This window comes from Sparus aurata, chromosome 4, assembly GCF_900880675.1.
Source record: "Sparus aurata chromosome 4, fSpaAur1.1, whole genome shotgun sequence".
NCBI lineage: Eukaryota > Metazoa > Chordata > Actinopteri > Spariformes > Sparidae > Sparus > Sparus aurata.
Genome location: NC_044190.1, coordinates 9212289 through 9237975, shown reverse-complemented (window position 1 = coordinate 9237975; position 25687 = coordinate 9212289). Strand labels below are relative to the sequence as shown.

At 39.8% G+C, this 25687-nt stretch overlaps 2 protein-coding genes across 3 annotated transcripts; one reads left to right on the top strand and one right to left on the bottom strand.

Moving 5' to 3' along the window:
* Window positions 1-1771: 1771 nt before the first annotated feature.
* gatm (glycine amidinotransferase (L-arginine:glycine amidinotransferase)) lies at window positions 1772-7934 on the bottom strand. Of its 2 annotated transcripts, none has more exons than XM_030415520.1 (9): window positions 7778-7934; window positions 6676-6894; window positions 6366-6561; window positions 5283-5473; window positions 4989-5126; window positions 4634-4798; window positions 4451-4514; window positions 4241-4357; window positions 1772-2901 (listed from the first exon to the last, which is right to left on the bottom strand). In XM_030415520.1, the coding sequence occupies exons 1-9, from the start codon at window positions 7844-7846 to the stop codon at window positions 2789-2791; spliced, it is 1272 nt and encodes a 423-aa protein (XP_030271380.1). In that variant the 5' UTR covers window positions 7847-7934; the 3' UTR covers window positions 1772-2788. The 2 variants fall into 2 exon arrangements, with proteins under 2 accessions (XP_030271380.1, XP_030271381.1); XM_030415521.1 differs by lacking the exon at window positions 7778-7934 and adding an exon at window positions 7144-7459.
* Window positions 7935-12010: 4076 nt separating this feature from the next.
* On the top strand, window positions 12011-25565 carry zgc:158482. Its single transcript, XM_030413311.1, has 11 exons — window positions 12011-12552; window positions 14937-15146; window positions 15234-15392; window positions 17808-17932; window positions 20147-20341; window positions 21044-21134; window positions 21270-21468; window positions 22174-22271; window positions 22419-22549; window positions 23324-23524; window positions 25293-25565. The coding sequence occupies exons 1-10, from the start codon at window positions 12069-12071 to the stop codon at window positions 23498-23500; spliced, it is 1869 nt and encodes a 622-aa protein (XP_030269171.1). The 5' UTR covers window positions 12011-12068; the 3' UTR covers window positions 23501-23524; window positions 25293-25565.
* The last annotated feature ends 122 nt before the right edge of the window (window positions 25566-25687 follow it).

Below are 25687 nucleotides of genomic sequence, written 5' to 3'. Positions count from 1 at the left end.
ATTTAATGTTTCGGTCGGAACAGTTATCACACACACAGTCATGTACATTTATCTCCAGTAATGTTTACGTCTACCAACAAAGCTCGATACTGTGCTGCACTATTGGAAGTTGCTTAAGGGACAGCGACTCCTCACTTTTAAAGCAAGTTTAATAGATAATGAGGCCTGTTAATATTTAGAGAGAATAATTATTAAACAAAAGAAATGAAATACAATACTGGAAAAGCTGACATGTTTGGTTCTTCTCTCAAGGCCTATAAGGCTCTAAGCATTCCCCTCAGATATTTACATAATCACTATTAATATCACAACGTAAACAAGATATTGTATCCCTATCCCGCTTACAGGCAGGTTGTCCACTGGACCTATGAAATTATGTGTGATAGAAATTTTGTACTTCAATGAGAGACGTAAACTGAAGTCCTACATAGGAATGTTCAATGTAACTGTTTACAATGACCTGTAACCTGTGACCTTACAAGAATGATGAGTTCTGTGTTGAGGCCTGCACTGGCACTCTGACTCCCTGATGATTAAACCTAACCTAAACCTAGGCCTGTGACAATGTTGATGCTTAACTCCTACATACATATATTCTCAATCTTACGCACGTACATACTCTCTTTTACATATACACATACTCTCTTTTACATATACACATACTCTCTTTCACATATACACATACTCTCTTTTACATACATACATTCTCACATGCAAATACACTACTGAGAGTATGCATGTATGTGCAAGTGTAGTATCTATTTTTGGCCTAAATGGCTTATCATAAGAAAATGGGGGCGCTTTATTTAGGGAAGCTGGCGTTACTGAGGAAAACAGTAGTTACTGGATATAATTACAATTTAAAAACACTAAAACCCAATAAAAGGAGTTAAGGCTTATTCAACCAGTACAGAAAAAAATTCTAGCATTGATTTAGAGTCAACTGGTCACAAGACCTGGAAGCTATTGCAAAAAAATCTACATTTTGTTTCATAAAATATTTATTTAAAAAAAAGAAAGAAAAAAAAGTACTAGAATCTAATGAAGAGGTCCATCCTAAAGTGTCAAATCTTAAACAATTTAATTTGTATCTATAATTTTTTTAGTGTCCAACTGAGAGAAAGTGGAGAGTTTGAAAATCGTCAATCTTCGCTTTCTCCCAGAACTTTTTGGCTCAGAATTAACATTGGACCTCATGGTGGAGTTGATGTGTTCTTGTCGCTTGAAAGCCAACACAGCCAAAAATGCAAGTTTGTTTGCTTCCATAATTAGAGCAACCAGCACGATATGTCCTACTGATCTGACGATATCAATTATGTGTGTGGAGTGAAAATTGGAGTGAAAAAAATGCAGATGTTTTCCCCCGCAGTCTCCACTCTATCTTCTGCAATACACAATCATTATAAAATCTGATAACGGACCAAAGATGCCTCCAAAAATAAACTGCGATTGCTCATAAACCAAGTCAAAAATCAAAATGTGCATTCAGGCCAGTAAAGTCCCAACTCTGGTGACTTATTCAAACATTGAATCACTTTTCTATGTTAAGGTATGGCGAGACAACAAGGCCTCAAAGAGGGTCAGGTTTGAGCTAATTGTTTTTGCATTTTTTCCAATTGTGGCGAAAAAAAAATGGTGACCAAAAGTCATTCCACACTTGATGATTCTGCATGTTTTGATGTATTTCTCATGTATGTGTCAGAAAAGCTGTGGGAAGAGGCTCTCTAAATGATAAAATACTATAATCAAAAAGAAATACACAACCACAAAATCACACGCAACTCTCTTTAATTACATTTAATAATGTTGCATATTACAAAACATCGCGTGCACTCCTCTGTTAAGCTGTAACTTCCCCTGAATTCATTGTTTCAAAAGAAAAATCAAGGCAGCCTTGAAGAGGTCACCATCCTTAAATCCAACTGTCTATGCAGCAAAGGAATTATAAAACACAAATCTTCACAACAAAACAGTTTTTAAGGCACTTTTGCGTTGCACACACACATAAGCAGCCAAGCACTGAGAATGACTAGCAGCATATAACTGGCCCAGTTAACAGTAGAAGAAAACAGCAGAGGCAGAAGGTATACAACATCTGATATGGACCGCATACTTTTTAAGTAAATATATAAAAACATCTATTTGACGGGAAATCCAATAAAGAGTATGAAAAATATGAATAATACTTTAATAATATACCAGTGAAAAGAAATCAATATTGATTAATGACCTACGTAACGACTTTTATACATTCTTTTAAATATAAAAATACTTTGGTAAAAGATAAAATCATGGTTACGGACTTTTAAAGAGGAGGTAGCATCTCTCCTCCTGTGCCCTTATCTGATGAATATCACATACCAAATTGTACCTTGTCCTCGAAGTTATGACCTTCAGATGTATAAGTCATAAACTATGCAGCTTCACAATAGCCAGGCCAGAAATGCAGTTGATATTGAGATTACTGATTTAGGTAAAGTCATGTTCATTTGTTGCTAATTGAGCGTATATCTGAACAAAGCAAAAAAGGCAGCGGTGTCAAATCAAAACAATTCAAACGTGTTCATTTAAGACATAAAGACCCAATGCAGATGCCAGCGGGCATCCTGAGATCACCTCATCACTAGTTCATGTTACACTTGTTTACTCTGCAGCAGGTGAAACCCAAACACACATGCGTAGACTTGATTCACGGACAATAAAGATTTGATCATTAGACTGCTATTAAGATTTGGGATTTAGGCTAAAATCTTCAAAGCTCAATAAAAACTGCCTATTTCTGGCAAGGCTAGTGGAAGTAGGACTGCAGGGTACCACGGCGGCGGACATCGGTTGTCCAGCAGTGGAAGCCACCACCCAGGGAATTGGCATGACGAATGTTCACCTTTATGGTCTGGATACCTGCAACAAAAAACACATTTACAGTCAGGAGGGCTGCGCAACATAGAGGGCTTTGTTTTCTGAGAATGAACCTTGAATTACAGAGTATTTCATTCATAAGATTGACCAGTAAGAACCGTCTCCGCAATCCTACCAATGCTGTCACACTCTGGAAAAGTAACTCATGGATGCATTTTCCCCTCCGGTCTGACATACACCAAAGGTCTCTCTGTCGCCATCACCAATCCTGGCTGCTATCTATCGGCTCCCTGTCTGATTCAGAATTGATTTTAAGATTTGACCGATCACTCAAAGCTCGCTGGGTCTTGCCCTCAATAGCAGACAGTCCGTTCACAGCCTTCATACCTCAGGCGTGGCCCTTCTGGCCGTTTCAAAGTCTGAAATCTAAAGGTTATCGTGCTTTTGCAATCAGGACTTGTTGCCTTTGGAGCGATCGACCTGATGAGATACGGCTCACAAAATCAGTAACTTCCTTTAAATCACCTCTTAAAACTCAGTCTTCTGGTGACATACTGCCCACTATTGTTTTTTGAGTTTGATCTCGACAGGATTTAATGCCTTCATTTTTTTAAATGCATTTCTAAATCGCTGTAAAGCACTTTGAATTGCCTTGTTTCTAAATGGCGCTACTTAACTAAACTTGCGTTCCTGTTTTAACTTGTGTTTGGCTTTTATTCTGATGAATTGTCTCTCTGAGTTTCCTGGTTTTGTTTTATCTGTCAGAGCATAGACTAACTCAAAGTTTCTGTTGAAAATAATCTTAAGAGTGTAAAATGATTAGAGCTGCAAAAATTGGTTGATTAATCAGTTAGTCTACAGTTATAGGAATAGGAAATGTCCAAAATGTCTTCCTCGATGACAGTAAACTGAATATCTTTAGGGTGTGGACAAAACAAGACATTTGAGAATGTCATGTTGGGCTTTGGAAAAAATTGACCAACATTTTTCAAAATGTTCTGACAATCTGACGATTCATCGAGAAAACAATTGGCAGATTAATTAGCACTGAACATAATTGTTAGTTGCAGCCCTGTAATAAAGACTGTGAGAGATGTCAGCTCCAGGAGGTGTCAGGAACAAGAAGACATGAAATGTTTCATTGATAAAACGATTACTTCAGAAACTCATCTGCAACTATTTTGCTAACTGACTTGTTTCTAAAGTAATTTTTTCAAGCAATAATAACAAAGATGATTTATTTTCAACCCGTCACATTTGACATCTTATGGACCGAATGATTGAAGATGATCGACAGATGAATTACTAATGACAATAATCATTAGTTGCAGGCCTGAAAATGATGCCAAAAAGAGATGTAATAACTTGAGTACGAACTCACCGAGACCCTCAAACATTTTGTGAATGGTGCTCTCGTTGGCATCAACCATGACACGCTTCTCACCCAACATCAGGACGTTCATGGACAGCCACTTAGAGGACATCCACAGCGGGTGGTCTGCACAGAAAAAGGAGAGTGTTTTTTGTACAGCAAGAAAATCAAAGCATTATGCTGACGCAGGATAAGATAAGTCTTAGATCAAAAACCCACTATCAGGAATCAAAGGTGTTGGTGGTTTCACAATAGTCCAGCCGGCCTTCTTGAACATGTCAACCTGAGGTGAAGGGACAAAGAGCAGAGGTGAACATGTGTTGTTTATGAAGTTAAAGTCCACAAGAGGGCAGCAGAGCGCACGGTAATAAAAGATAAGCAGACTCTCCTGTCTGGCAGTACCTGGTTGCACGGGCGATCAGGGTTTGACAGCACCAGTCCCGGCCCGATGATGTTAAACGTGGCATCGATGTGCATGGGGTTCGGGTCCTTGAAGGAGATAATGTGGACCTTGTAGTCTGGGGCCAGATGACGACGCATCCACTCAATTCCCATGAAATTTGTAACCTGCAGAAGGAAATAAACAAGAGGTTTGAGGGTTATATCATCAGATGAAAGCACAGCATGTTTTTGAGTGTCCACTTGCACACTGCGACTTCTAAATGTCGTCTACTGTTCAAGCAGTAGCAGAATGTGTCTCGATTGTTGGATAAGAATGAGGAATTTCTCCCCATCATGTGGCAGACAGTGTTTGTACCTGACTCCTCTGGACGAAAAGATCCCTCCCAGCTCTGATGAAATCTGCTGCATCGAAGCAGGGCTCGTGCTCTGTAGTCACGAACTTCCCCTGGGCGGCCAGAATGTGTCTGTCCTCCACTGTGCGTATGGGGTAGTCCTGAGTGACACAATAATGATCAACACTCCAGCAGTTAAGCACATGTCTGTTGACAGTGCAATAGATAGCACGAGTCAAAGAGGTCAGGGGTGATAAGAACAGAGCTAAGGTGTCTGAATGCACGTATTACTTTAATCTCACAAGATAAAGCCTCACCTGATCATACAGATCGTTGGCCATCGTGGGTTTGGGAGCTGTGGTCCATTTAGCACCTTTTCTGAAGTACTCCTTGATCAAAGGTCTGTAAGCTCGGTACTCAAAGAAGCGAGCCCTCCAGGCCATAGGAGCCTCGATGATTTCATTCCCCACCACCATGAGGATGTCTCTGGGCATGGCAGCGTACATACCTGCAACAGATTCAGCAACACACAGTCAGATTAGAGAGAATATTTCAAACATGCAACTGTTTTCATACACAGATAAATGTGAGAGTAGTCAGATTATTTACTTAAGTAAAAGAAGTCTTACACCATTGAAGTACTCTATTACAAGTCTTATACACAACAAAATGTACCTAAAGTATCAAAAGCAAATGTTTATGCAGAATAGGCCTTGTTATTACTATTACATAATTATATTCAGTGATGGAATGTAGCTAAACACATTTACTCAATTACTGCATTTAAGTACAGTTTAGAGTACTTCTACTCTACTTGAGTATTCCATTTTCTGCTACTTTATACTTCCATTCCACTACATTTTGGAAGCAAATATTGTATTTTCACTCCACTTCTACTCAAGTGATAAGTTTAGTTACTAGTTACTCTGCAGATTACATGTTGCATCAGAGCCAGAATAGCAATGTTTGAAATTCATTTATGGTATCAGCAATCAAATAAAGAAATTACGTTGTAGAACATATGGTACTTTGTATGTCATTACATTTTTCTAGCAGTACATCTGTTGCATATCAGATACTTTTTCTAAAGTAGTACTGTATGGGTGACTTTTGTTGTTTACTCCACTGTTGAGTACTTTTTTCAGCACTTGTTATATTAATGGACATTTATTAGTGAACAGTTGTAAGTGCTTCAGTGGGAGCTCATTTTAACAGTTAAACACACGTTTGTGCACTTCAATCTATAAAAATGTGTCATATTTAATACACTTATTGTACATCTTATGTGCAAAAGATGATTCTGCAATAAACCACAGTAGCCAAAAAAACCCCAATGAGGAGTAGGTACCAAGAATGGGGTTATAAGTGACTTACACCTCTGCTTTATGCATTATCTTTACCTGATGAGGTGAAGTCTGGAGTTGTGTACTCCATGGACCAGTCTAGTGGTTCTGGCCTCCTCACAGTGACGCCCTCGTGACGCAGAATATTGCACATTTCTTCAATCTCGGCTACAGCTTTTTTCAAGTGGTCCTCAGGGAAAGACTGGCCCCCGTACTGCTGGTAGAAGGGCCAGTGCTTCTCATATGTGTTAGCCTGTTGAGAGGTTCACAGTGTAACAACATGGAGTCAGTCTCACAGTTAAAGTGAGGCGTCATGTTACAGTTTTGGAAACATGCACACAGATGTCATCTTGACGGTCTGGCTTACTTTCACTTCCACAGTGAAGGGAGGCACGTGGGCGTTCTCAGCACGACCCACGATCACCTCCTCCAGAGGGTCCCATTCATTGTAACTGCACACAGGACACTCCTGCTGCAGGGGCTCAGTAACATGTTCTTCGTCCAATGCACGCTGGGACTGTGCAGCTGCTGCGCTCGAAGTGCTCTGGAAGGCCCTCTGCGCCCATCCAGTCACCGCCCGGCCGAGCTGAGGACGGAAACAACACAATATCTTTAATATTCTGCTGCTGACAACTGGATTTCATATTTGCGCAGGCAAGGATTTTGTAGAAATATGCAAATTCAATCTATTCAGATAAATGCAATGTGCACAACATAATCTCTTGTGAACACAACAAGCTGTGTGTAACTACCAAGGTTGGATGTTTGTATATTTTTCACACCAGACATGAAGTGAAATTAGACCAGTGAATGAGTTGGCCGGCAGCGCACGTACAGGAGGGCTAATTAAAGTAGAGCACGGCTGTGCAGAAGTAACGCGGTGACCTCAGACATCAGTGAGGAATGCCGTCTGTTGGTTTGGTGCCATAGTACACGTGCTATTAAGAAGCCTTATCTCCGCAGATAGTGAGGCCTCTGCTGGCTCAGGAGCAGTGTCACTGAGTTTGGGAGCGCATCTGTGCCAAACAGCTGTTCACCGTCACTCAGACATTAGAGGGAAGAAAAAAAAGAAAAAAACCTCTCTCAGCATTTAGAAACAAATCCATCCTCGGACTGAGGTCTGCTGATGAAATCTGTGTTTTTGTCCAGACAGTCGAGTAGACTGGGTTTGATTCTCGAGATTCCTTTTTTCATTTCTTTCTTTCTTTCTTTCTTTCTTTCTTTCTTTCTTTTTTTTTTTTTTTTTTTTTTGTATTTTCGACAAACTAAGGTTTAATCACACAAGCGACAAATCAATTAAATGATCTCAAGTGAAAGAAGCAGCTCACATGTAGCACGGTGAAGAAAATGTCCAACATATTTGCTTTATTCATTTGACTGACATGTGCTTTTTTCTTTTTTTTTTTTAAACAAAAGGATACTTTTTCTAAAATTTCTGGAAACAACATAAAAACCACCGTTATACCAACCATGGCTCCGATCAGATGGGCAGCCTCGGCCCCTCTGCTACCTCCTCTCAGACACCTGACTCGCAGCATTGTCCAAAGTAATAGTGAGTGTCAGTGAAGCGCAAACGGCAGCGCAGGATCCACCTCGCAGTTTGCCTCATGAATGAAGACGCCTCGGCTTTATAGGAGCGGCTCGACGTGTCTCGGAGACCATTGGTCGCCTTCGTGTCGTGGGGCAACGTGACTTGAGGAAAAAGCATTTCTGAAACACAATCCCCTTACGCCAGCAAATTCTTATCGGCTGCGCTACTAGCGTTAAAATGCTTCTCAAGGAGACAGACTCTGGAAATGTCTCAAGAATTGTTTTCATTGTGCGGAATATGTTTGCCCTCTTTCAAGGCAGCGACGTGGGAACTGACATTTTTGCACAGAAATTAATGAAGGAACTGTATAAAACGACACACACATAAAAAGACATGATGGTATTGCAGAATAAACTAAATTCCAGGGATGTGTTCTGTTTGCTTGTTTGTTTCTTAATGTTTTTACTTGTTTTTATGTCTTTTTAATGCAATTTTTAATGTCTTTTAAGTGAAATTTTATGTCTTTTAATGTAGTTTGTATGTGCCTGTAAAGCACTTTGAGTTGCCTTGTGTCTGAATTGTGCTATACAAATAAACCTGCCTTGCTTCTGCACAAAAAGACTGGTTACAGTGATATTTAAATGTAATTTAATATATTTAAAGTCAAGATAAAGTCTACAAATCTTATTTTGCAATCCTCTATTATCAGTATTCAACTTGTAAATTGTATTTATGAAAAAGCCAATGTGATAAATCTTCTAAATAACTGTCTGGACCCAACAGAGTGTGTTCTCTTTCAGTCTGCCGTGCTTATTTCCTTATTTTGAATCCAGTGCGATCTAAAAACATATACAGTTTCATCTGGCCGGAGAACGTTACCAAACACGCGCCGCAGAGCAAAGTGAAAAGGGTTAACAAGGAGTTCACCTAATCAAAGAGATAGCCTTGTGCTGCCTGTCGCCACATGCTTCACTGGGCTGTGCTCACAAGAGTTTCACAACCAAAAGACCTCAGTGACTGATAGTACCTCTAAAAGGCTCTGGCTGATACCCAAGGCTTCAGAGGATATGCACGTAGGACCAGGGCCATCTCTATTTCAGCTCTTTTTAGCATATAAATAAGTTTAAATACTTTTGATAAATATAAGTCTGATGTAAATATTTGTCACTTGTCTTCTTCTTCTGTCGGAATTTGAGTCCAGTTTTCATCTATGTGCTGACACTGATATTTCCTAAATGATTATTGGTCCTGTCGAAATGCAGAGAAAATTTCCAGGGTGTTGGAAAGGAAACTCTGACCAACTGCCAAACCACAGATTCAGGAGGAGCCATGTGGATTCCAACCTGGCTGCTCTTTAACCTTGCACAGTTGCTGAGGTCAACCATCCAATCTACTTGTGCCTCATGGAGTCCTGTGGGGGGTTCTGCATGTATATGGCTTACTGTTGCCGTTGCTACGAGCCTTATGGCCTCTATATAACCAAAGTGAGAACTGTAAATGTATTCTCTGCTCAGGGTTTTCAGTGGGTGTTCTCTGCCAAAGTTGTACCAGGTCTCTGATCCTGTTTGTGGTATTCATGGGGAAGATTTCAAAGAGCAGGGTGAGGAGAGTGTACAGTTTGGGAACGTCAGATTCTGGCATGCACCGGGGCGTTTTGCAGCCAGGATGAGAGTCAGCAACACCACATCTGAGGCCATGAAGCTCTGTGGGAACACGGTGAATTTGCTACCACCAGCGTGGGAGTCAGTTACTGCCAGAAGCAAAAGGAGTTAAAAGTATGTTGGGATCTTGCCCACAGGTTTTGGTCAGAATAGAGTGCGAGATGAAAATCCCATCCCTCGCCCATGGTCATGAGCTCTGGGAAGTGACAGAAAGAAAGAGAGATACAAGTGGCAGAATAGCCGCTGCAACTTTGCGTTCCGATTCTGAAAGGTGCCAGCTGAGTTGGCTGGGTGATCTGATTCTGATGCCTTCTGGACTCCTTACTACAAAGCTCCGGCCAACTGAGAGGAGACCGCGGGGTCGAGTCAGAACTTGCTGGAAGGATTGCATATCTAATCTGGCCTAGGAATGCATCAGAATCACCTGAGGAGATGGAAGACCTTGCTGGAGAGAGGGTTGTCTGGATACCCAGCCTCGGATAGGTGGAAGAAAATGGATATATGGACATTTCTGTTACTGTGTCTATTATACATCCTTTTTTGGGGGGTTGGAGGTTGTCCGTATTTTGACAATCTAAGAATGAACTTCAAAAAACTACGATCTTTCATCAGAATCACTTTAAGCCGGCCTTCATTACACAGTCTCTCTCCTATACTCCACTACATTTCACAGGTAATAAGTTACTTATTAGATTAAGATATGCTTATTAAATAAAACACACTTGTTGCAGGTTAAACACGCTTTTTTCCACTTGTGACCACTGAACAAACAAGGATTATCGAGTTGAGATTTGTGTTTAAGATGTAAATATGTTGTTCTCAGATATTTCACTCACGTTTAAGGGAGACATGTTATGCATTTGAATGTTTTCCCCTTTCCTTCAGTTTATTCTATATGTTGTTGCTCATGTAAAAGGTTTGAAACTAGAAATAACCCAAGTTCCTCTTTCCCACAGAAAACAGCTCCTGAAACTGAAAATAGTCCCGCCTTTAATCCTGTGACTTTGTGACATCACACATGTTACCATGTCACACATTTTGTATAATGTATGACTATATTCATTATTAGTGTGAAGTTAAAAGGAGGCTGACCCTAGACATGGAGAGTAGTGTTGGCGCAGGCGTGTGTGAGCTGACCAATCAGAGCAGACTAGGTATTCGGGAGGGGGGTCTTAAAGACACAGGCGCTAAAAGACAGAGGGTGAATATAGAGCTGTAACACTGGACAGCATGAGACGACTGATTACCCAAAATAAAATTATGAACCGGATAATGAGAAAACTATGTCTCCTTGAAATAAAAGTTTTAGGCTTAAGGTCTCAAACGATCCAGTATTTCAAGAAAAGATTAAAGAAAAGTCCATTCACAAACTTTTCCAGATTCTAGAGATTTATCTTGTGACCCTTGGAGGGAGCCTGACCCTTATATTTGTAACCTGGACTCAACTACCAAACTAGAGTAGCTTAATACAGGCCTATTTCACTATATGATAAAGAGCAATAAGAGAAACATTAAATGCTGTTATTAAACACACTGAGCATAAACATATCCAAAAAGTATTTTCAGAATGCCTTTATTAGTCGCGCAAACGGGGAAATTTGTGAATATTCATTATTGATGTCGCTGTGACATCCTTACAGGGTTCAAAAAGTTTTTTAGCCTAATTTTACTGAAGACAGGAAAAGCTACAGTGTGGATTAAAACCCTGAGCATCAATCACAGCAGCCGACATGATTCATGTCCTGTACCAGGAGAGCTTTTCATCAGCTTTGTTACAGCCTCGTTTTGGTCTTCTAACATTCCTCAGGTGGGCTAAAGCTCCAGTGTTGGATGACCAAAACATGGTATGCAACAAAGCGGATGAGTACCTGGTGCTGGGGGTTTGAATCCGACCGGTAGCTTTAAAGCATGGAGTAACATTTGGCAGTCATAAAAACTTTAACTTTGAACCACAAGAAGTTTTTAGAGAATCTGTAACTAAAGTTGAAAATAAGTCTAAAACTATTTTGTAAAAACTGTCTCATTTTGAACGTGGTCACTTGGACATTAATAGTGGACATTGAAAAGACGTTAAAAACTGGACTCTTATATGGTTTCGCTCAGTGGGAACCTTTGCCTTGTCTGGCCCTTGCAGCTCCACCTCTTGCATGAACTGACCTCAGACAGGTTGCACAGTGCTGTGATTATATCGTCCAACCTTAACAACCTTCTCCAGCTGACCCTGACTCTGACCTTAAGAGAGACGTATGTGTGAGACATTCTTTAAGCTTGTTGTTCTCTAAATAAGTCTCGTTTTGTTCTGTAAGCCAAAGTTTGAAGACTACTTCCCATTTTTCCTATTTTCTGTGTGCAATAAAACAATGGAGGCGATGCAGCAGAGCTTCAACGGTGTTTCCAAATGATTCACATATTTTACATTTTCCATGAACTTAACTCGCTACTTAAGAAAGTGCTCCGCCCCACTCAACAAAATCCTTTTTTTTTTTTTTTTTTTTGCAACATTCCCCATTTTGCAGCGGGGACTGCACTTTCTTCTCTCCAGGAGCTGTGGCTTTATAACAAGAAAACATGATGGAGATGTATTTACTTTCAATCATTTTAGCAACTATCCTCGTTATACCATTCACTCTCAAAACTTTCTACCCGTACGTCTGGATGGATATTCTGTATTTCAGGGATCTACTGCGGATTTTAGTGAGGTTCGTGTCGAGGCGGAGAAGGAGACCCCTCTTCTTTGTTTTGGATCGTTTCTTGGAGCAGCGCTCAGCGCATCCGGACAAGCCGTTCATTGTGTTTGAAAATGAAGCTTACTCTTACTCTTACACTGATAAACGGAGCGATAAAACAGCCAACGCGCTCCAGGCTCAGTCTGGGTACCAAGCTGGCGACACCGTCGCGCTTTTCATGGGGAATGAACCCGCCTTCATGTTTACCTGGCTGGCCTTGGCTAAATTGGGCTCGCCTGTGGCTCTCCTCAATCACAACATCCGCTCCAAGTCCCTGCTGCACTGCTTCAACTGCTGCAAGGCCAAAGTGTTGATAGCTGCGTCAGGTTCGTGCGTAATGACAACATCCACTGAAACTTAGTTTAAGTTCTTAAAAGAAGTTATTTCAGCTGTTCAAGGAGCTGTTGACTTCAGCCAGACACGCAGGCTGGATGTGTCAACAGCTGTGAAACTGTGTGTTTTCTGCCTGCAGTCGAACCTGTGACAGTAGCTCAGGCTGTCCTCAGAGGAAGTCTCTCTCCAAAATCTTATTTAATTAGAAGTTTGCAAATAAATAAAGAAATGCAAGTTTTAGATGGTGTAGTTTAGTTTAGGGAAGTATTTCCATCACAGTAGGCTCAGTAGCTGCTACAGATTATATTTGGACTGAAGTATTCAATATTTCAAGGATCCAAAGGTTTTATTGTCATAAGCAGAAGTAATATAAAGACTAATATTCTTGTTCCACTATGTTTCTACCAGGTTTTAACCAATTTAAATACACTAAAAATTCAGAAAAGAATAAATAGGTAAACATACATTGATATCCTCTCACCACTCAAATACGTTCATACATACTGAGGTGGACTATTGCAAAAACAGTCAGAAAGTGAGTGCAAAAAACTTAAGTTGAATTAAAAGTCCAGTGTGCAGAATTTTGGAAGATTTAAGAGGATCAATTGGCAGAAATAGAATAGAATATTAATTTTATAAATGTATTTTCATCACTGATGATGCAAAGGTGATAAGTGCATAAGTAAATCTACTCAAGTACTATACTATAGTACAATTACGAGGTACTTGTGCTTTACTTTAGTATTTCCATTTCCTAATATTCATACATTTTACTCCACGATAATCAGCCAGTTCAAAAATGAGTCGACTCAAAGTACACAGTATCTACATACGGCCACAAACCGCCATGTTTCTACAGTAGCCCAGCACGGACAAACCAAACACTGAGTCCACAGAGGGAATTTCAAGTTTTTCACATTGTTTGCTACCACAATAACAAGATGTGAGTCATTATATTTTGTGTGTTGCCATCTGTGCTCTTACCACTAGATGCCACTAAAGCCTACACACGGGTTCTTTTAAATATTGATTTGAACTGATTATATAACCGGTTGAACTTGAATATTTTACACTTTGGTGAAAAATATAGAATTTGGTTTCTTTTGTTAGATGAAAATGTTTCTGTTTCAAAATGTACTCAGGCATTTCAATCTGTATTTTTAAAGGCACAATATGTAAGATTTTTAGTTAAAAACCTCTGAAAAATAAACGTAAATGATCAACATAATGTGAAGAAACAGCAGTGTTGGCATCATGATGTCTACGCACTGTGTTGCAGAGATATTTACTCAAGTTAGCATGCTAACCAGTGAGCTGCAGCCTGTCCGGTCCAAAGCTCCAGTGCCATGCTGTTTTTCCACTAGAACTTTTGGCCCTGCCGAAATGAGCTGAACCACACTTTGCCAGCAAGCAGTTCCAAGCCGTGGCTGCCCGGTCTGCGGTGACAACTCACAACTGCAGTCAACCCATAACAAGCACCAGCCTCCCCCTGAAATAGAAACTCAAATTATGTCTGTGCAGGAAACCTGAGAGAAAGACTTCTTTAAAAGTTATTGTGTTCAGAAATAAGTACTTTTGCAGCTTGTAACTGAATCTCTTTAGTTTCACTCGTACTTTCAAACATCTGCTGTGTTCAACTGTTTTATCGCGTTCATTTGTAGCTGTTTTAGAATCTTGTTTACTGTTTAGTTACTGCTGCTGAAACACAGTTTCTTGTATTGCTGCTTCATAATAGATAATAAAAGCTTTTAAATGACTAAATAATGGGGGGGGGGCTTTTATTGTGAAGAAGTTAAAGTAAATCCAACGTGTCTGTAACTGAATTAGCAGAGCCACTTTGTTGGCGTTGATTCTTTGATAGTACTGCAGGGATTGATTATCCGTGTAACCGCTAACTGTAGCTGCATTTAGCTGCTAGTTAGCCTGGTTAGCCATGCATGTAGCGGCCTGGACTGAGAGCTTGGAGCACCAGGAGAGTGTTGGTGTTTAGACTGCTAACACTTGGGAGCTTCGGACTGGACATCTTACATATTGCACCTTTAAAAGTACAGGGTGAAATACCTGAAAACATTTTCAAACAGATCCAATATTTTTCATCTAATAAGCCCTGACCTGTCGGGTCAAAAGCTCCTGTGTTAGCAGTGTATACACCAAAACTCCTCTGGTGCTCTGAGCTCCCAGTCCGGACCGCTACATGCACAGCTATGTTTCCCTAGATTCGCTTCCTCCACCTTCAAAACCTCGGTGTCAAAGTTGAGCCCATGATGTTTTGGTCGCTTGTGGAGCTGCATACTGCATGTCACTGCCAGTGTTTAGGCAAGTCTGCATTTTCATGTAAAACTATTGTGTTATGATTGTGCTGTATGTCCCCTTCTAGAGCTAAAGGAAGCAGTGGAGGATGTGCTGCCTTCACTGCTGGATCAGGGAGTCACCGTCCTCCTGATGACCAAACACTGTGACACACCTGGAATTGAGAGCTTCTCTGATAAAGTGGACGAGGCGTCGGACTCCCCGCTCCCTCGCTTCCTCAGATCACACGTCACATTCAAAAGTCCTGCGGTTTATATTTACACCTCTGGGACCACAGGTATGAAAGTGGCTGTTCCCATGGCAACATATTGGTCATACAAGTGTTCTCCATCTTTCAAGCAGTTTGTGTCTTGTTGTCTTCCAGGTCTCCCAAAGGCAGCTGTGGTCAATCAGAACCGCCTCCTAACAGCTCTGGCTATTTTATCATCGAATGGTGTCACGTCTAGTGATGTCATCTACGTCAACCTGCCTCTGTACCACACGGCTGGATTTCTTATAGGATTTATTGGCGCCATCGAGACAGGTGGGCCCAGTGAGATGTAGCTAAGACAGTCAGAGAGTCAGACCAGAATGTAAAACAAGTACGACTTTGTGAGATCCTTTGCAGACTAGTGCATACTTTACTGACTTTTAGGTTGTATTAACATGTAAATAACTAAGTAATATGGATGTTTTTATGTTTATGATTTTATAACTTTGCAAAGACTCTTGAGTATTGCTTTCAGGCCAAACTGCTGTACCTTCAAACTGAGATCGCAGCGCAATGAGCTGTAAAACCTGAGTCACTGGTGGTGCCACAGTTTGCTACACATTCATCAGTCACCAAGTGGACTGCAGTGGGCTACTGTCCAACCTAGTGTGTAAGCAAACAGGTCACATGTAGCACTGAGTTCCATAAACAAAACCTCATGACAACCATATCCAACAAAAGCAACCGACTCGCCAGAGTAAATGTTAGCTAAATACGTTTCTGCGAATCCACAGACAAGTTTCTTTATGTTGCAGCTTTACATTTGTTTACGTTCAGTTTTCTATTCCTCGCTTGTCACAATGCCGTGATTATGCTCTGGTTACTGCACAAAAATCACTTGGTTAGGGTTGGTTTGTTTTGAAATACATGTTTTGGTCGCCAATGATCAGAGACGGAGATGTTCTAACCTGCTCCAAAAAAAAAGCGTGTTTTAGCTGCCACAGAAACATCTCGACATGTCCAGAGGTCTCCTTAAAGGACCCATGTGAAAGAAAACTTGTTTTTTGAGTCTCATTTTTAACTCTGCAAATACTGACACTTTAGGATGGTAGCTGTCAGTATTTGACAAGTTGGGAATGAGGTTAAAAAAACAACTTTTCTTACAAACAGGTCCTTAAAGAATACCCTGTGACTCAGCCGTCTGGCAGCCTCGTCTCTTGTAATAACGCCACCGTCATCCTCCCACCTCCTGCTGTGAAAAGTGACTGCTAAGCATATAAAGGGAACGTGATATGCCACATTTGGTACAAATTGGTACATCGTTGGCACCACTGTTGCAAAACAACTGGATCGTTTTTGTCCTCAGAGTGCAGGACAAAACCTGAGTTTATTCATTTATCTAGTTTATTACAGATTTCAAAAGCAGAGACAAATGGTGCTGGTCTGAATGGGTCGATAGTCCGTCCTCTGGGAGATTTGGCAGCACAGTGAAAGCGAGTGTGTTTTATGTAACCAGTCTACACGCAGATGGTTTCATTAGTCTATATTCATCACATTATTCATTCAACATTTACTTCATAATAATGCGTTAAAGCCAAAGACTTGTCAATTGCCAGGTTAAACCAAACAACAACAGTGACGGATGGTCACAAACAGGTTGTGAGTGCTGACAGCGGCTGATCCAGGTTCAGTTTTAACAACGTAGATTGCTGATATTAAATCTCTACATAAACTGATGGACTGAAGTGTTTTTTTTAATGGTTTAAGAAAATTCGTCTGCTACTTAAAGGGTAACTTCACCAGTTTGCCACATTAAAGTGACCTGTAAATACACTTTAATGCTTAAAATTGGTGGAATGAATCTTTAAGATGAATAAACCACTGAAAAGACAATTTTGTTGCCTGAAAAAAGCACAAAACCTTTTATATTATATAAACTCACTTTATATAAGATAACTTTTTTCAGATGAGTGCTTCGCACAGCGGCGATGTGTTAACATGCAGCGATTCGTCAGGCTGGTTCCAAATCAGCTCTAAATCATCTAAAATAATAACTGACCTTGCTGACGATTAACTGATGCTTGAGGTATGATTTTACTATTTTGTGATTTTGTATCTACTCCTGCACCATGTGTTTTTAAAGATTATGCTGATTCATAAAACTGGCTCCCTGTTACGAGGCTTTCGTAAGTTTCTCACACTTGACCGAGACATGAGGCGACTGCTGCACCACTGTGAATTGAAAAGTGATGCCGCCCTCCCTCTGGTATTCCTGCTGCTGTGAAACTGAATGAAAGAGTCTTTTGTCACCGTGAGGCAGTAATCTGAACAGAGCCGGGCCTACCCAAACCAGATTACCTCCTCTTTTGAACAGCTTTTTTCTAAACAGGCTAAAGTTCACACCACGTGTAGTCCTGGTAGGAAGCTGTTAGGTTAAATACATATTAGTAGAGATGGAATACTGCCTCACAATACTGTTGGCTTGAGTTTTGGAAAAGTGTCACAATACGTGTAGTCTTGGTATATCTGGGTAAACTTTTGTTAATGCACTAGTGCTATTTGCAGATCAATTAAAAACACACCAGAAACTTATTGGTCAGTACTTATCACAAATAAAGCTAATATCTTTGCTTTAATGGAACTCAGTTGTTTCTCCACTTGTATAACTGAATATCTAAATGTTTGTATCATCTGTTTTTCTAATGATTAGCCCTAATCACATGATCTTTTTGCCGTCTTATTTTGAAGGGTCGACTATCATCCTGAAGAGGAAGTTCTCTGCCTCCCAGTTTTGGGATGACTGCAGGAAAAACAGTGTGACCGTCATCCAGTACATAGGAGAGGTGATGCGTTACCTCTGTAGTACACCGAAGGTACAATTATTTAGCTGTTTCCACTTCTACACACAGAGTTGTTGTTACTGCAAAACTCAAAACTAAGCAGTACTGGAATATTCCAGTGTTGTCTAAGTAGGAGTTTTGCAGATAAAGTATTTCGAAGTCCAGCCATTTGAAGTTGCTGATTCTGCCCTTTAGTTAAGTATTCTTTATTCTGGTTTAGCTCATTTGGTTTTCTTTGTGTGGGAAAGCCTCTGCAGCAGTCGCTTGACCATGTGACAGTTGAAACTCTCAAGTGAAACCTTAAACCGATGGCAGTCTTAAAGGGTTTGCATGATGTTACAGTGATTCTGCCTCCAACTCAGGGGCAGCGGAGCATGAACAGATAAACCTTGGGGAGACATTCAGGGTAAAATGTATATTTTATAATAACGATTTTTATAACAGTGCATATCTGACAACATTTAGGCCAATAGGGACGGCATTCCAAGCAAAAAGGCTATTCAATAAACGCCAGGAACTATTCAGCGGCTATTTGATTACTCAAAGATCTGATATTCATATGTCCTGTAGCATAAAGCGGCATGAGCTCATGTGGAAAATACTGTGCTACACTTATTTTACCAGGAGCAGGATAAAACAAGGGGAAAACAAAGGAAGATATCCTTAATAGCAGATCTATCTTTGATAGGCCAAGATTGGCCAACCAATAAATCAGTGGGGCTGTAATGTAAATCAGGCTATGATCGATATATAGATGATGAGGTAGAGATTTCAGTATAAGAGTCTGAGAGAAAACTCATTTTGAGAGAACAGCTGTTAAGAATGAAGGTGCAAATAAGGCTCTCTTATTAAATATCAACTAAATTGCACAAGTTTCCATCACAGAAATCTGAACAAGAATAACACCTAAATGTGTATTTTGCACATTTTACTGAAGCCTCATATTCAAAAATATCTGTCTAACATGTTGAAATGCTGCTCCACACATAAATTAACCTTTATCCTTTCACTGAATGCTAGATTTTCAGTTATTATAAGGACTGCAGCTCGAACAAACTCACACAGTATCTTTGGCAGCGCTGTGGGCACCGTGCCTCCTGTGGACCATCTTAACCTCTGTAAAACTCAAGTTCACTCGAGACATCTGCAGACACAGTGCACTGTGAACCGGCTGCAGCAAGCTGCCTTCAGAGTCTCGTCAGATATGAACTTTCCAAATCTGTACATTCCCACCGCGCAGCACAGCTGGTTTACCAAAATAGAAATCATTAAATCTCAACTATCGGGTTCCTGTGCGTCATTATCTGTAGGGGTTTGAAAAGCAGAAGACACTGCAAACCTGAATGACTGATAAACTCAATAACCATTTATTATGTTTTAAATTCTAGAATGATTGCATACTTACTTATGAGATCACCTAAAGATGTATCTCCTGTTATTAGGAGTAAACATTCTGCTTATATGTATGGCCATTCAGAGTATCTAATTGCATCACATGAAGTGCAGTGTCGATTTACTGCGTGACCCCTGCAGTGGGAAGAGGAGGTGGTTTGACTGTATCTGGTCACTTCTAGGAATAGATGCTGGCCTTTACTAAGCAAGACCATATCAAGTAACTTGGCAGCCAAATCTCCCGGGACTATAATATGTCACTTGAGGGTTGCATTTGTCACAGTGAATGGTATTTCTTTTACAGTATTTGTTTTGGTTTAGAGAGATTTATATTTTTAAGTCACATAGAGGTGTTTTAGCTACTTTGAACTTGTTTCTAATGTCAGATTTGTACATACAGACCGGGACCGATCAGGATTTCTAATTGGGGGCCTAATTACATGATTGATGTGTGTTCATTACTTCCCACCTCTGAGTCTCATACTTTATTAATACATTAAGTTTTTACAGTTTGTACAGTTTTTATGTTAGTTGATTAGATTTTGTTTCTCTGCCAGCTGTTCTTGTTTCAGTTGATTCATCATCGTTACATATTTATTGATTTATGTTTTCCTATACTTTTCTTATTTTACTGATTTAGCTTCTTTATTATTATTATTTTTCACTTTTTCATCTAAGCTTCCTATTTGTGTTTCTTGCTGTCCAGGATGTTTCGTCTGTTTTATACTCTATGTGTCATACTGTTAATGAGGTCTCCACCTGAATGTATTCTGAGGGTTGAATCGTTGGTATCGCATCATTTATTTCTTGCAAAATGCTTAATCAGTTTGCTTTTTCGTGTATGTGCAAATGCAGAGAGAAAATGACAAGGGGCATAAAGTCAGACTGGCGATCGGTAACGGTGTGAGGGCTGAGATCTGGAGAGAGTTCGTCAGTCGCTTTGGGAACATTCAGATCAAAGAGTTTTACGCCTCCACTGAGGGAAATGTGGGATTTGTCAACTATGCAGGAAGAATTGGAGCTGTCGGACGAGTCAACTTCTTACATCGCGTAAGAGTTAGATCATTTTAGTTTTGGGTATTGTTTCAGGGTTTTTTTTGCAAATATCTTTATTGAGTTGTTGAGACACAATAAGTGTCCGTCTGTAGTTTGTCATTTCTGTTTTAGTTAACAGCCAGTTTGTTCATGTGTGTTAACCAAAAAAATGAAGTGTTACAGTACTTGAGGCTCACTTACTGGAACTTTTAGAGCTTTCAACCGCATCTCCAGGTGGCAAGGTTGGAAGGGGAAATGTAGTTGAAAGCGAGTAAGTGGTGGAAAGAGTGCTTAAAATCTCTATTCAAGTACGAGTACAGTTACTGAAATATTACTTCAGTTATCACATCTGACATTGAACATTTTTCTGATTATTGGAATAAGTGTTTTGTTTTGCTTTTTATCCTGTGGATAAAATTAATGAATGAAAAAATCTGTTACTTTTGCTCCGATGCATCATCTGGCAAGTGAATTGTAATTCTATAAAGTAATAAGTTCAAAAGTTCAGTATTTACGTATGTGGTGAAGTATAAAGTTTCTTTAAAATGGAAATACGTAATAAGTAGTGCAAATTGTACTTAAGTATAGTACTTGATCAAATGTACTTGATTACATTCTACCATGAATAAATGATATGATAATTCTGTCTTTTATTCTGCTGTAGAAAGTGTAAGGATGTATTAGCACATAATCTGATGTCTTTACTTCCTCCTACAGAAGCTGTTTCCCTACACGCTCATTCAGTATGACACAGAGCGCGATGAACCTGTTCGAGATGCTAACGGCCTCTGTGTGGAGTCGCTCACAGGTGAAGAAACTTCTGCAAATGTTAATATAAATGTTGTGTCTATTCCTTTGATATCAGGACTTCAGTAATGATACAAGCAGGTCTTACTAGATAATAGATAACAGTAAAGGAGTGTCTCTTGGCTTTTTCTTGAAGGTGAGACAGGACTGCTGGTGTCGAAGATCACAGACATCGCTCCTTTTGTTGGCTACGCCCAGAATGAAGAACAGACGGAGAGGAAAAGACTTCGCAACGTTCTCAAGAAAGGAGATCTTTACTTCAACAGCGGGGACCTGATGAAGATCGATAAAGACAATTTCATTTACTTCCAGGATCGTGTAGGTGACACGTTCAGGTACAGAACTCCTGCGCACCATAATTTGATTTGAGGATATGTATTTTTTTTCCACAGAATAAATGTTTATAGCTTTATTGCCATACCAAATGAAAGACTTGAACGAATAGAAAATTAAATGTTGCAAGGTCATTTATGATAGATCAAGGATAGATCCATAAAACCTGAGTAATCCAATCACTTCTGCCCTGTAGGCAGTTAAACATAGACCTCAGTGAGACAAACGGATACAATGTTTTTACACACATTAGGAAATATCTTCAAATATAACATACGCCGAATTAACAAGATGGCCCAAATAGTTAAGAATGTGTTGAAGACAGTGCTTCAGAGAGCATTTTAAGTTTCTCCTAACTCTACAATTTACAAAATTGAACATTTTGTCAAGGGAGTCTGGTGACATACTCCACAGGCGTCAAAGAAGTAGCCTTAATTGGTTACTTTTTGATATTTTAACTGTAAAATGTTGTCCTTTCAAAAATCTAATATAAATGTTGAATTCAGTTGAAACAGGCCATTGTTCAACAGAGTCCTTTAGAGCAACTATTGTATTGCATTTGTGGTTGAGACTCGAGCTCTTAACGTGCAAAGAGAGGCTCTGTGTTTGTTCCCTCACATGCACAGACCTACACTTGTGCTTTTGTCTAAAAACAACAACAAAAATAACAAATATATAACTGTTTTAAAGTTTCAAACTTGTTTCAGGTGGAAAGGTGAGAATGTGGCAACAACTGAGGTGTCTGACATCCTGACGATCAGCGACTGTCTCAAAGAAGCCAATGTTTACGGAGTCCAAGTGCCAGGTGATGGTCATTTTCTCTGTGCATTCGACCTGAGAGTGTCATCAATAAGAATACCATGACTGCCAAGTACCAGAACCTATAAGAGAGATAATAATCTGGTAATTACTTTGTTAATAAAGACAGGTGCTTTGTCTGTTTTGTTTGTAGGTCATGAGGGGCGGATCGGGATGGCAGCTGTCACTGTGATGGAAGGTGCCCAGTTTGATGGAAGTAAAATATATGAGCATGTGGTCAGCTACCTGCCCTCATACGCCCGACCTCGCTTCATCAGGATACAGGTCATTTTATTTCACACACTTAACTGCATTGTTCTGCCCTGAAACATGTAAATAACAATGATTGGGATCAATGGGCCTCATTCACCAATATCTTCTTAAGAATCTTCTTAGATTCTTTCTTAAGTTGTTCTTAAGAGGTTCCTTAAGAAAACCCTACGTCAGATTCACCAACGCGTTCGTAAGCCTCAGAATTGTTCGCAGCTGTGTTCTTACATTGATGAAAGCGGCAGGAGCAATATATATGCCATTGTTTTGCAGGCCTTGGATGGAGAAATGCCACGTATAAATAGGGTGGGGGGGTCACTAATTGATGGCATGTTTCCAATTTACCTGATTTATCTTAAATCATTGGCACATTCAATTTATTTTAGAATTTTAATTCTTTGTAAATTACCAATATATGTGTAATTTTATTTTATATAATTATATATAATTTATATATTACCAAAAATATGAAATAAATAAATAAACTAATAAATATGACAGAATTATCACTGTAATATTGCATTTTATTGAACTGGACAAGAGAAGAAAACACAACCATGCCAACATTTCAGCACTGAAATGTGCGTAAGAGTACTCCTGAGTGTTCGTAGGATTTGTTCTTGCCTAAGAAAAAATCCTAGATTAGAAAAAATTCATGAATGCCACAATTTTCGTAAAATCCTCGTAAGTGGGACTTAAGAACAAATTTGTTCGTAAGAACGGTTCATGAATGAGGCCCAATGTTTCTGCCTGTCCGTCAATACTTTACTTTACCTTTTCTCCTTCCAGAATGCCGTGGAGGTGACGGGCACTTTCAAGCAAATGAAGGTGAAGTTAGTGGAGGAGAGTTTTGATCCAGGACGGATCCAGGACCCTCTTTACATCCTCGATGATAAGGAGAGGAGTTACATCCCACTGACAGCTCAGGTCTACAGCGGCATCCTATCAGGAAACATCAAACTCTGAGGAGGCTCTGTGCACGCTGCAGTGGTACTTTTAATAATGGACCTCCAGTGACTCAGTGAATTAACAAATGTGTTTTACTTATACTGATAACATTTGTGTTTTGTAAAGTAATATGCAGACATAAATGCATTTATTCCAAAATGAAAGCCAGACGTTAAGGATTCATATCAGGAGCCAGAAAAGGGGGATTTATCATATAGATGATATTTTTAATGGCAAGTAATTATTTAAAAAGTATATTTACTGACATGATTCCAGTACGAGAACTGCTGCTTTCACTTTATTCAGTCCTATTATGGCATTGAAAACTTCTAACAGAATACTTTACCTTTAGAAAAGATGAGTAGCATGTAAAAAATAAAAAAATATGTAGAGCCGCGCCTAACATGAATTTTATATGGTTTTATGAGGCAATATCTGTAAATACAAAATGCTTTTCTAAACATTAAACTGATTCTGAAGTGAGTTTTTATGTGCATGTCAGATTCTAAGACTAATTTCAGGTGTGACAGACCACAAGATGGAGACAAATGCACATGTTACCAGAGTCCACGTCGAGCTGGAAACACACTCACCGGCCACTTCAGTAGATACACTTCCAGATCTGATGTGGTCTAATACAACAGCTCTGCCTTAAGTTCTGCCTTTATATTGTTATTAAGGTTGTAGTTTGGAATGCTGTTAAACTGGACTGCATTATACTGAGAGGTGTATCAAATATTTTGGCCAGCTGAGTCAACACATGGCTGTGTTGTCCACATGGACCCGCCTCCTCTTCCTCTGCCTCCTCCTTTGACCGTGGTCATGACCATGAATTACCTTAAATGCTGTTCTGCTAAACACACAGTACACGAGCCTTGTTATATTTATCTTTTAATAAAAAAGATATTATGCTGTCAATTTAATGTCAGTTTTTTCCCAGTGAATATCTGTTTTTTTTCTTCAAGGTATCATACTGAAACTAGAAGTCCCAGTATCATGACGACACTAGAATGATAAACATAGCCTTCATTAAGACTCGAGGCTTCACTCCCTTAGAAACGTTGAACTCTCTTGAACTATCACGCAATGTCTCTTTATCTGAAACTGAACCAAAAGCTAACAGCGTCTGTTAATGGAAATCTGCTCAGTGGCTTTTGTGTAATCCTGTTGGCAAATCAACCAACCAACAAACAGACACAGGTGATATCATAACCTCCACGGCAGAGGAGAAACAGACAGACATACAGAATAACAAGTGCAGCAGTGTGTCGAGCGAGGCAAATATCCTATATCAGGAGAGTCGCAGTAAGTTCAAGGTGAAATTGAAGAGATGCGTTTTTTTAAATCTTATTTCTTAAAAATATGTTTTTTTTGATCAAGGCTCTGAAATGTTTAAACATAAAAGCGGAGTTTCCCTAACTAAGAGGAAGTTGGAGGCACAACAATATCATGGTCATCGATGGAGTGTAACTAAGTATCTCTACTACTAAGTACTGTATTTAAGTACAAGTTTGAGGTACTTGTACAAGTATTTATATTTTCTGCTACTTCACGCTCCCACTCTAGATGGAATTATTGTAACTAAGGTTCAGGAACTGGAGCACGCCACTCCTCCTGGCTGTTCTGCCCTCCAGGCCTCATCTCATCAACCTAACCACCTGCGTCTCATTAACTCTACCACCTATGTCGCCCTGATTCAATCACCTGTGAAATCTTGAAGGAAAAGCCTAAACATTTCTCTGTCGTTCATCTCAAGTTCTTATAACCCTCCCCCTCCGACCCTCCTCTTCTCCACTATCCTCTCTCACAGGATCCCCGGCAGCTCAGTCTTCGAAATCGCCATCTCATGTCAACAAGATCCTCCAGAACAGGAACCACCAGGTGGATGATGAAGCGACGCCGACCGAGACGCACGCCATTGAGACGTAACCTCCATCTGAGTCTCAACCTCCTTTGGTTCCTAGATGGTCCAGCATATCCGCAACCCTCCTCGCACCCCCTTTCTTCATCCACCAACCTGACCCCTCTTTCCTATCCTTTCCAAAATATTCTACCAATTTAAATAAACTACCCTAACGTTAAACCGTGGCGTGGTCTTGTTAGTGAATACATTTCTGAAGAGGATTTTGTATGTTTGCTCCACTACATTTATTTGATAACTTTAGTTACTAGTTGCTTGCAGACAGAATAGCACATAGATACATA